The sequence below is a fragment of the Phocoena phocoena genome, chromosome X (assembly GCF_963924675.1).
Source record: "Phocoena phocoena chromosome X, mPhoPho1.1, whole genome shotgun sequence".
In the NCBI taxonomy this organism is placed as follows: Eukaryota; Metazoa; Chordata; class Mammalia; order Artiodactyla; family Phocoenidae; genus Phocoena; species Phocoena phocoena.
In genome coordinates this window covers 94382372-94395182 of record NC_089240.1, presented here as the reverse complement: position 1 = coordinate 94395182, position 12811 = coordinate 94382372, and the positions used below count along the sequence as shown (strand labels likewise).

The following is a 12811-nucleotide window of genomic DNA, read 5'->3' as shown; positions in this document are numbered from 1 at the left end:
TTTCTACTTAAACCTGTTAACACTAGCTTCCTCACTGAGGTTTATCTTTTTATGTTAAAAAACCTAAGAGCAGTTTGTACAATTTCACAGCTGTCTGTAGCACATATCATGCTCAGGAGGAAAGACTGTGGTAGACTAATTTACAAATATTTGTTGCCTCTCCTTGAAGAAGGATTATATTTTCTCACCCCATTGACTTTAGGCTTAGTTATGTAACCTATTTTGGCCAGGAAAATTTAAGCAGATGCTTTAAAAACCAGCACACAGTTTGTCATGTTTTCATTTTTTCCCTGCCTGTGATCCTGGCAGCATATGTCTGGATAGAGCCGTTGTCAACCTGGGTCCCCTTTGCTGACCTACTATGAACATGCTAAATGAGCAAGAAATGAACTTTTAAGTTGCCAAGAGTCTTTGGTTGTTAGGGCAGCATTACCTACTTTAATGGTTCTCAAAGTGGACCAACAGCATTAGCATCACCTGGAAACTTGTTAGAAGTTCAAATTCTTGGGCCCCACCACAAACTTACTAAATCAAACTTTGGGGGTGGAGCTCATCAATCTGTATTTTAACAAGCTCTCCTGGTAATTCTGGGGTATGTTAAAGTTTGAGAACAGATGGACTAGCCTATCTTGATATTGGCAGAGGCTCAGTTAGCAAACTAGCTTTCCAGTTAGTATAGTTTTATATCAGAATTCTGTTGTACTTAGTATTTCTAATAAGTTGGCTATTACCCAGGATTTTGAAACTTATGCATAGGTATACTGAAATTTCACACTTCACCATATGCTTTTACAACTCACAATAAGTCATCTTAGGCCAGTACCAGATATAACTTTGGTTCTCTTACTAGCATCCTGGTAATTCTCAATATTACAAAAAGGCATCAAAAGCCAAAGATTTTAGTAATTCAACAAATTATTATATCCTTACTTTTCTGCCAGTTCTTCAATGAAGACTGTTACAGAATCGCTTTCATTTCCAACTTCCTGAATATGAGCATTATAATATCTTCCGCCTGATTCCAAATGAACCTGAAAGAGGGGAAGAGACAGTAAGAAAACACCTAGTCTCGAGTCAGATCTGGCTTTTGTCAAACAAAAACACTACTTCTCCTCCCAAGTGAAGCTCAGTATTTACTTATTAAAGCAGCTGATAATCAACACTGCCAGTCCAGTTCAATGGAGGCTGCACATGCTGAAACAGTGTTACATCTAATCACAAGTTTGTAATTAAAATTTAACCAAACATTAAAAAAATCCTAGCATTTTGTAAATTAGTTTTGTTGAACTCATATTAATGACTAAAACCACAATCTCAGAAAAACAAATTACTGATTCTTTAAAGAAGGAACTAACCTGACATTTGTCTCCCAAATAGTACTGTCTCCCAGCATACTCCATATAATCAGATTTTTGAAGTTCTAAGAAAAGAAAATGAAGATTCAAGCTCAACCGAACTGGTTCCTTTGCTGTTTTACATCATTTCATTTTCTGATTTACTTTTACCACAGTGTTTTTGACAATGCTACCACTGTAAGCTAAAATCTGGAGGGAAAATGTCCTAAAGAGTCATTCCATCACTCTTGATGGGTTATTCTTGTGGTCAAGCTAAGGAGACCTGCCAGAATAGTTCTGTGCTATAAAACACAAACAGGTGGAAATTGGGAGGTTGTAATCTTAAAGTTGGTCATATACCAACAAGGTACAGTATGAAAGTAACACACTTCAGTTTTTTTAAAAAAGGAAAAAAAAACCACTGTGTAGCTTCTTCAAAGCAATACAGTTTACCCTTGAACAGCACGGGTTTAAACTGCATGTATCCACTCATATGCAGATTTTTTTCAATAGTACTACAAGTACCAAGGTTGTTGAATCTGAGGATGTAGAACTGAGGATACAGAGGAACTGGGAATACTGAAGGCTGACTACAAATTATATCTGGATTTTCAACTGCTTAGGGGGTCAGCAGCCCTAACCCCGACATTGTTCAAGGATCAACTGTGTTTTCATTGTGTTCCACAAGGTATTAACCTCATTCTAGATTATTAACTATACCTAGGTTCACCACCAAGGTTCAAGGGGTTGAATATGAAACATTAAAGGCTACCTTGATGGCAGAACTTTAAGACCTACTTTGATCAACTTAGTTATCTTATAAGGGGAGAGAAACAATTACTTATTTCAAGGGTTGGCAAACTTTCTCTGTAAAGAGCCATATAGTAAATATTTTACAGTTTGTGGGCCATGGGCTTCCCTGGTGGCGCAGTGGTTGAGAGTCCGCCTGCCGATGCAGGGGACGCGGGTTCGTGTCCCGGTCTGGGAAGATCCCACATGCCGTGGAGTGGCTGGGCCCATGAGCCATGGCCACTGAGCCTGCGCGTCCAGAGCCTGTGCTCCGCAACGGGGGAGGCCACAACAGTTAGAGGCCCGCGTACCGCAAAAAGAATAAAATAAAATTTAAAAAAATAAAAATAAATAAAGTTTGTGGGCCATACAGACTCTTGCAATTATTCAAGTCTGTCATAAAACTTTATGGACACTTAAAATTGAATTTCATATAATTTTCATGTATCACAATACACTGTTCTTTTAATTTTTCCCTGACACTTAAAATATAAAAACCATTCTTAGCTCACAGACCATACAAAAACAGGTGGCAGACTAGATTTGATTCACAGGTCATAGTTTGCCAACACCCGACCTATTCATCTATCAGTGAGGGCAGTCTTGACACATTAAACTTAAGATGAACTTACTTCCACTTACAAGTTTCTGGTACTCTTAAAGTTATCTAAAGACACACAGTCTTTGCACAGTTGAAGTCCCTGATGAACATCAGACTCTAAAAGATCCCTCCCCAGTTCTAAACCTATTTGTTTCCTCCTTTGGATGTAAATCATGTATTGAGTAGGCTAAAAAGTACCATATAAACATATAAAAGTGGGTTTTTTTGTAACAGTGGTTTGAAAACACCTCTTATTAAAAAATTTTGCAAAATTATTCTCCTAGATCTGTCAGGATTCAAAAATATCCTGTTGATGTTTCATTACCTTTTCTGCTGTCCAGCCAAACATCAAATTCTACATTACGATAGATTTCTGGATCCAGGGCTTTGAGCACCTTATAAGGCAAGAGCACCTTTGATGGATTTTCTGGAGTCTAAAACAAAAATAATCATGCTACAAACTCACCATCCTTAAGTCTTCATTCTATGAAGAAGGAAGAAATAAGGTTCTTTTCTTCCTTTTTTAAAACTATGTACATATAGGCCTTTCCTTCTTTATTAAAAGAAATAGGACTTCCCTGGTGGCATAGTGGTTAAGAATCCACCTGCCAATGCAGAGGACATGGGTTCGAGCCCTGGTCCGGGAAGATCCCACATGCATCGGGGCAGCTAAGCACGTGCACCACAACTACTGAAGCCCGCACACCTGGAGCCCGTGCTCCGCAACAAGAGAAGCCCCAGCAATGAGAAGACTGAGCACCACAATGAAGAGTAGCCCCGCTCACCACAACTAGAGAAAGCCCGCGCACTGCAACGAAGACCCAACATAGCCTAAATAAATAAATAAACTTTCATTAAAAAAAAAAAAAGAAAAGCCACAATAAATTTTACTGTATTTTTTAAAAATCAGGAGTCTAAATAAGCAATATGCAGAAATCTAAAAGGTTATAGATGGCAGAAGGGAAATACTGTCTAAAGCAGCCAATAACTCAGGAGATACATAAATCAATGCAACACAGACCAGAATTAAAGATTCAGTCAGGGCTATTCAACAAGTCTCATCTTAATATGCATACAGAGGTGCAAGTGTTTCTGTACCCTAGACACCTAGACAAATCTGAAAAGGTTACTTCATTTTGGTCCAAATCTGCTACAATTTCCAAAAGAATTATCTTTTTCTTCCGCTTTCCTAGAATTTCATGGTATTCCATACTGTTTCCAAATTACCAGCACTTGGGGGCATACACAGAGATTGTTCTAGTAGTATTTGCCCTATTTAGCTAGTCTCAAACTGAAGGTCTGCTTGATAATAGACCTATACAGGTGGTAAAATTCCTCCTGTTTCTCCAACTAGGATTACTACCTATTTTCTGAGTAAAATAGGAATAAACCTTACTCTCTTTAATGACAGAAAGAAACCTCAGCATCAGAAGACTGATTACAAACTAAATATCTATTGGGTTTCTAATATTACTTTAACTTGAAAACAACAGCTTCTGAAATTTCTCAAGTGTTCAGAGTTAGCTTTGAAAAAAATTTACAATTCCATAGGAACAAAAATTCAGAGAACATTAAGCACACATTTTACATTTCAGATCAAGACTTACACGAAGGAAAACATCAGCTCTTCCCCAACCCCATATAACTAAAATGGACCATCTGACATTAACTAGTTTAAGTTATGATACTGCAAGCCAAGATTATGAAAATTCTTTGCCCTAGAAGATCTCAAACCTTTGCTTCTTCTGTTCCTTGATTGTACCCCTCTGGTATATTTTCAACATTGCAGCAGGCACCCCACTCTTCAGTCCTAATTGAAAAGATTTAGAACAAAGAGCTTTATATAAATGCAGTAGCTAAGTCGTAAGTCTAATGACTATACCACCATCTAGTGGTAAAGTAGCTCAGTTCTAAAAATGAGGCAAATACATTTTCATCCCAGCATTTACATTTATGCTTCCTTTTTTTAAGTACGTGCTACAAATACCTCCTATATATTTCATACCTCCTGTGGGGACACAATCTTAAGATGGTCACTATGATCCCCACCTCCTGGTGTTCACACTCTTGTATGATTTCCCTCCAAGTTTGCGTCTAACCAACAGACAGGATGTATATCATTACACTATATAAGAATGTAGTGCCTGTCTTGCTGATCTCTCTCTCTTGCTGACTATAAGGAAGCAAGCAGACATGTTCACCAACCCCATGTGGCAAGGAGCTGAGGGTTATTCTGGCTGACAGCCAGCAAAAAGCTGAAGTTCTCAGTCCTACAGCTGCAAGGAACTGAATACTACCAAGAACCATGTGGGTCCTTCCCCAAAGCTCCAGATGAGAACTCAATCTTGGCTAAAACCCTCATTACATTCTTGTGAGATCCTAAGCAGAAGACCCAGATAAGCTGTGCCCAGATTCCTAACCCACATAAATTATGAGATAAGAATGTTGTTTTAAGCTGCCAAGTTTGTGGAAATATTGTTATGCAGCAACAGATAACTAATACACCCTGCCTTCCTACTACTTTAGTTTCTGTAAGCCTCAAGTTCTTAATACAAATAATCAGTGCAGAATGAAGCAACTTCTACCCTGATATATATGGTTGCCACCCCCCGCCCCGCATTCCTTAATACAGTCATCCCTTGGTATCCATGAGGGATTGGGTCCAGGACCCCTGGTAGATATAAAAATCCTCAAGTTTCTCAAGTCCCTCACGGTCAGCCTTCCACCACCCCAGGTTCTGCATGTGGATCGGGAGGGCCAACTGTAAGTTTTAAAAAACCCTCTTTATCCAAAAAAAAAAAAAAAAAAAAAGCATTAAACATTCAAGAAATAGAACTGCAAGACAACAAAAAGACAAGGTTATATCTGACTAGCACCAAGCCTATCTGAATTTCCAGACAGAAGAATCAGGGAGAATTATAAGACAACATCTACTTTATTATCTCAAAGTTTTTGACTAAATCTGTTCAATAATAGCTGCTTCCTCAGAGGCCACAATGTATACTCCTAGTGAGTACCAAAGGCAGACACTAAAAGCTCCTAAAACTCCCCTTTAGCCTGAGAGATTCTTTTCTACTAGCTGGATGTATGTGTCAAGTAACCACTTTGAACCTCAGTTACCATCTACAAAATGATGGTGCTGGTTTAGAATCAGGTTTTTTTCCCTCAAAGTGTGGTCCATGGCCTACCTCTATCAGAATACTTGGGTGTACTTGTTTAAAAAGTAGATCCCTGGCCCTACTCTGACCTCCAATTTTGAAGGGAGGCCCCCAAATCTGCCTTTCTAACAAGCGCTCTAAGTAATTCATATATAAGTTTGAGAATCATGTGATTATAGTTCCAAAGTCTCTTCTAGCAATTAAAAAACTGATTCTGGAGTCAGACTTGAGATACGTGTCAGGAGGGGGAAATTTCCCCCCTACCCGTCTTGAGTTCTTGTGGCTGGACTAATAATAAAGTTGACACAAGACAGGTTAATAGGAGAAAAACAAAAAAACTGATTCTGACTTGGACCAAACCCCCAAAGCCTGAGCATTTCGCAATGCAACATATCTTTTGGTAAAACTTCTCTTCCCCCATTAAAAAACGTATATCCCTGTACATACAAGCATACATACATACATACGTGTGTGTGTATACAGTTGGCCCCTTCATTTCAGCAGGGTCCACATCCACAGATTCAACCAGCCACGGATGGAATTGGTTGAATCTGTGGACGCAGAACCCATGGATATGGAGAGGGTCAACTGCACATACTACACTGTTTTATACAAGGGACTTAAGCATCAAGCATTTTGGTGTTTGCAGGGGTCCTGGCACCAATCCTCCACAAATGTCAAGAGATGACTGTGTATAAATATACTAAGTCATAACCTTGCCAGGTCCCTTCCACTTTCAAATGATACACAGAAACATGATCTTGTAGTTGACATCCCCTTTCCCTTTATTACCTATCCTGAGTTGAACTCTTGTAGTCAATACGGACATCCCCACTGCTAGTCACAGCACCGTTCCTGTTCTTCTTGGAACCACTTCGAAACAACTTAACTGCAGTCTTCAACTCTTCTCCATCCACAACAAACACATCTTTATAGAGAATTTCATACAATACAGCTAAAGGAAAAAATGACCAAAACTCCAATTGTCAAAATAAGAATTTTTGTAACAATGTGAAAATAGCTATAACCCAGTATATGAATTCAATAGGTACCAACAAAGTTTTAAAAGAGCTATTTATGGTGGGCCACTCAATTTAAAGATCGGCAACAAATCATCTGAAAGCACACCCAAACATTTATAAAGCCTTCACATGCCTTGACAAACAGCTGCACTTGACTGAAATTGTTTTGAGTACACTGAATCATAATGACCATTACTTGAACAGCAGAGTAGAATCTGAAGAAAAGAAAAACACATAGAACAATTAAGTGAATGTTAGATATCTTACAACCATGAAATACTTCAAATTAAGTTGCTAATCAGAAACTGATAAACTAAATGAATTTGCTTTTTTAAAAAAGTGACTTTCAGATTCTATATATGTGATATCATACAGTATTTGTCTTTCTCTGTTTGACTTATTTCACTTAGCATACATGTCAATCAAATCTCAATAAGGCTGGGGAAAAAGTGAGTTTAAAATCCAAATACAGATAAATGAAAGCTGTATTCCACAAACAGATTTTCTTGACAGTGAGTTTTATTTTAATTTTTTTTAATAAGCGAAAAGAATCTGAAAAAAATATATATATGTACAACTAAATTACCCCACTGCACACCTGCAATTAACACAACACTGCAAACTAACCACACTTCAATTTTAAAAAGAAGACAGTTTTCCAAAATGGTTGTGCAATTTATGTTCATACTAGCAGTATATTAGAGTTTTAGTTACTCCAGGTTCTTGACACAATTTTCCATCCTTTTTTATTTTTGTTAATTGTTTGGAGTTGTTTTTGTAGTTCTTTTTTGTTCCTTTCTTCTTCTTCTGCTCTCTTACGAGTTGATAACTTTCTTTAGTGTTACATTTGGATTCTTTTCTCTATTATGTGTGTGTATCTATTACAGATTTCTAGTTTGTGGTTAGCATGAGATTTATATATAGCAATCTCTCTATATATATTTACACATGATTATTTTAAACTGCTGATCTCTTAATTTCAAATGCATTTTATCAACCCTGTATTTTTACTCTCCTTCCCTCATGATTACTGTTTTTGACATCATATTTTACATCTTTTTTGTGTATCCCTTAATGCTTATTGTGGATATAGATATTTTACTACTTTTGTCTTTTAACCTTCTTACCATCTTTGTATGTGGTTGACTTCCAAAAAGATGTGGTACATATATACAATGGAATATTACTCAGCCATAAAAAAAGAATGAAATAATGCCATTTGCAGCAACATGAATGGACCTAGAGATTATCATGCTAACGGAGGTAAGACAGTGACTTTTCAATGTCAAGATTAAAATCACTGCTAAGGCAACACTGTGAGCCTCAATCACATTCCTGATAATATACCAAACAAGTCCCGATTTACGAATTTGCAAAAGATGGGAACTTTTACAAACTGAGCAAATAGAATAGGAAGCCTAACAGAAGTCAAACGACCCAGCTGAACTTCTAAAAATGGAGAAAACAGGTCAAATACCCCAAATTAGACTATGGGGGGAGGAATTTCATTCAATTTATTCAAAATGTTATCCACTATATTGAATAGCAATATATCAATATGCTATATAGGAGCCTTCCTTAAAGAATTGAGGCACTGAGATGGCTATAAAATGAGTTAATCTCTTAGCTGATTCCTTCAATATCTAGTTTTCTCAAACAACATTCAGAGGTGAGGCTTACTAACCAAATTATTTCAGTAAAAATGCTCCCTGGCTCCATGTGATGAAATCTGTTTATATAACAGGTCCAAAACCTTTTTGAATTTTTCTTCAAAAACCTCTGTCTTGTGTAAAGGATGTAATCCCTAGTGATTAAGTCTATTTCATTTTGAAGCCATCTCTGGAAACAACCTGAGGTACTAAAGACAATTCTCTGTGATCTATGAGAGGATAGTGGCACCAAGTTTCCTTGGCAGAAAATTATCCTAAGCACTCTTTTTTCTACTTTCCTACACTACCCTGGGCTAACTTCTCCCAATGAACAAGTTCTCTGACCGCAGGTCTATTATTCTTCCCTAGTCTTTTTTTGCAATCACAACTCTATCAGTATAATCCATTTCAAAGTACTGAGGGAGTATCAAGCTAAAGTAACCCACAATAAAGTTTAAGTTGCAAAGTTTCACCCACCCCCAAGGGGTATTTGCATTTAAGAGGAGTTCATTAATCTAAAAGAACAGTGAGCAGATTTTGAGCTGAGAAGCCTTTTGTACTTTGGACTAGAAGAACTGGGAACTCCAACAAAGGAAGGTTAATAACCAGAGGCAGTTAGTAAGGATTAGTTAAAGGAACCCAGCTAACCAGAACTGATGACTAAATAAGCAGGAAAGAAAACAAAGATGAGTATACAATTTCTCTATTGAAGTGGCAAGAAGTTCTATTTTGATTGGAAGAGGCAAAACTAAGCATGATGGCTTTTATGTTCCTGGTGGTATCTCAACATAAAATAATAATTTTCTCATACATACTTGTGGGTGGTGTGTTTGTTGGGGGTGGGAAGGTGGGATGTAATGGCAGTAAACTAGTTAAAAATGAGGCAGATCTAGATTACTGATGGGGATAAATATCTGAAAAGAACAAGTGACAGAATGTTAAGTATGAGCCCATCTACATAAAAGCTAATAAATGAATAAATACATAGAGAATGAAATTGGGATACCCACCCAAACTTAATAGCTGTTACTTTGAAGCACATGAGATTGAAAAGCATGAACAGAAACTTGACTTTTCACTCTACATTTCCAGATACACGTTTCATTTTGTTTTAAATATAGTTTTTTTTTATTCTTTCTAGATAGAACAAATTGGCTGAGTGAAAATGGCTAGTTTCCAGCAGCATTCACTTTGACACTGGATAACTATGTAAAATGCAGACTTAAGTCAGCTAAAAAGGTGAAAGGTACTAGGGTGAACATTAGGTATTTATTTCTTCAAAAATGTGCTCTAAAATATATTTTATGCAAAGCTTATTAATAATGTTCACTGCTTTTAATAAAGTCATTTTTGAAAATACAAACAATTCAAATATAAATCTTAGGAGCCTGAACTGATACAGCAACTAAGTTTTAGGCAAAGCAAGGTGTCACACAACAAAAGTACCCTGCTGCCACCTGGCTCTTCCATACTTAAATTTCAAGATAAACTAACATTCCCTTTGTACATTCCCAAATCAGACATATATACAGCATCCTGTGCAATGCAAATACCCAACTGCTGTTAAGTGTTAGCTCTATATATATGTATGGATGAGACTTACACATGATATTCTCATGGCTGCACACACTAAAAAGGTCTTACACTTTTGTATTCTTATGGTTCCCAATGGGTGATGTTTTCCCCTTAATTAGTTCAAAAATATCTCTGTAAAATGTATAAGACTCATTTGAAAACAGAGCTGTATAATTATAGGAACTAGGTGGTAGGAATATGGATGTTCACTATACAAATCTTATAATTTCTCTCTGTATGAAAATTTTCAGAATAAAATGTTGGAGAAAAAAATTAACTGCAGGTTTAAAGGTTCCTGGTAAAGATCTAACTGTCTAAATCTCATCTCAGACAATGCTGTGTACAGTTGCTAAAACACAACAGCGAACACGCCTCTTCCTCAAACAAGTCTGATTATGTCACACCTTTACTTAAAAACTCTGAATTGAGTGTTTAGGGACAATTATACTAATGTCTGAATTTACTTTGAAAGACATCAAAACTTAAGATGGACTGATGAATGGATAGAGCGGTGGTTAGATATGTGACAAAACAAGGATATTAAATATTAGCAGTGGACTAAGTGGTGGGCTTATGGATGCTCAATGTAAAATTCTTTTAGCTTTTCTGTATGTTTGAAAAACCTTCATAATAAAATATTGGAAAAAAGCTTCAATTGACTATCCTGTACAATGAAAAGCCAAATTATTGGCACAGTCTACTACATCCCTCTAGCCTATCTTTTCAGCACTGTCTTCCCCCCATCCAGCTACTTGGCCTCAAAGGGTCTCTTGCTTCTATGCCTTTGCATATAGTGTTTCCTCTGAAGAGACTGCCCTTTATACTTGTTAGACTCATTTTATTTTAATACTCCACTTAAATGTCACAACCACCATGAAACTTTCTAAACTCCCTAAAGCACAGTGAAGGGCTTTTTCTTATATGCTCTTTGCATATAGCTGTATTATAAGACATATCACTTCACTGTAGTTATTTACATGTCTGTCTTCATAGCCTCTTGAGCCCTTAGAGGGCAAGGATTTTGCTGTATTCATTGTGGTATCCCCAAAACCTAGTAAACTGCCTGGCGCACTACAGGGGCTTAATGTTTACTGAACAAATTGGCAGTACCATCAGTAAAATAATTAACATGCCCCAATTTATACTTACGTTCTAAGTTATCTCTTGCATCCTATTCAGTCTTTTCTATCCCTAATGCCACTTGCCTAGTTCAGGCCTTCTGTCTAGATTACTGTAATATTCTAACAGTTCTACCAGTATCTAGTCTTATCTTACCATCAAAATGCTGCCTGAATTTTGCTCCATGGTATGAAACAAGACAAAACTCAAATACTGTGTAATCTACATTCACTAATCAAATCATCTGGATAGAAGGCTTTTCTTAAAAACTTTTTGGAAGAAAAACTGTATGCTAAAAAACAATCTGTTTACCTGCTGAGAGTTCTCAACCAACTAAACAACCTCCTACTATTTTCCAAGCACCTTACTAGACAGTAGTAGCACACTGTCCCTGCACTTAAGAAACTTTCAGACTAATGAGAGAAACAGACATGAAAACATATACAAGGTGATAAACACTATACTTACCTGGGTGATGCTAGGGGAACAAAAAGGGAGGAAATAACTCCAGGGGAGGTGGTAAAGTTTCAAAGGAATTAACATTTGAGATACAAAGGAAAAGAGCATGAAAGTTGGACTCTCTGGACACATGATGTACTAAGGTTGAAGGACAATGAAGCTGGAAAGAAGGTTTGGGACCCTTTAGGTTACTGAATGTCTAGCTTCAGAGTTTGATCCTTATCTTCTAGTCAATGGAGAGTCAATTAGGGTTTTGGGTGTTTTTTTTCCTATTACAGAGGAGTGACAAGATCAGGTTTGTTCAGAAAGATAGCTAACAATACTTAGGCTGACTAACTGGAGAGGAAAAGGCTAGTTGTAGAAAAGCTTGGCTTGTAGACTGTGCTTATTTTTTCATTAATTAGGTTTAAAAGGATGATTTCTTAATGATAAGCTGGCAGCATCATTCAATTTTTTATTTTAGTAAACATTCACTTATCTTCTTACCTTGTCTTCATAGCCATTATCTGTGACATGAGTTGGAGGCCTGCCAGGATAGCGATAAAGAATGAAATCCCGACTACATGGGTAGAAAACAAAGATGGATGAGAAGAGATAATTTAGTATATGCAAGAAATAGTTATAAGAACAAAGATTTGTGCTTTTAAACTGCCTACCTTATTCATCTAAAATAACCTAAATGTTTAAGAGGATAAATATTAATTCAACATAGACAGCTAACTGTCCCTAAAGTCCTATGCATTTTAAAAATGTATCTTAATTTGAGGAAAGGAGGAATAAAGAAGATAAATTGCCAATTGTATGAATGTACGTTTTGGAGGCTCCCATTTATTTAAAGCAGGTGTTGGCAAATTTTTCTTGGTAAAAGACCAGATAACAAACATATGGTTTTTGCAGGCCATATGATCTGCTCAACTTTGACTTTGTAGCCTGAAAGCAGCCATAGACAATGCATAAACAAATGTACGTGAAAGCTTTATTTATGGACACTGAAATTGAATTTCATATAATTTTCATATGTCATGAAATATTATTCTTTTGATGTTTTTAACCATTTAAAAATTTTTAAAAAGCTTAGCCAAGAGCCATACAAAATAACAAAAAG

At 36.7% G+C, this 12811-nt stretch overlaps 1 protein-coding gene across 1 annotated transcript in view; it reads right to left on the bottom strand.

Moving 5' to 3' along the window:
* The window catches only part of LOC136142227 (UDP-N-acetylglucosamine transferase subunit ALG13-like), a 57875-nt gene that overhangs the window by 36919 nt on the left and 8145 nt on the right, over positions 1-12811 (bottom strand). The window contains 7 exon segments of the mRNA XM_065900245.1: positions 931-1031; positions 1356-1420; positions 3050-3158; positions 4459-4534; positions 6675-6837; positions 7038-7119; positions 12193-12265. Coding sequence (XP_065756317.1) covers positions 931-1031; positions 1356-1420; positions 3050-3158; positions 4459-4534; positions 6675-6837; positions 7038-7119; positions 12193-12265 — 669 coding nt within the window.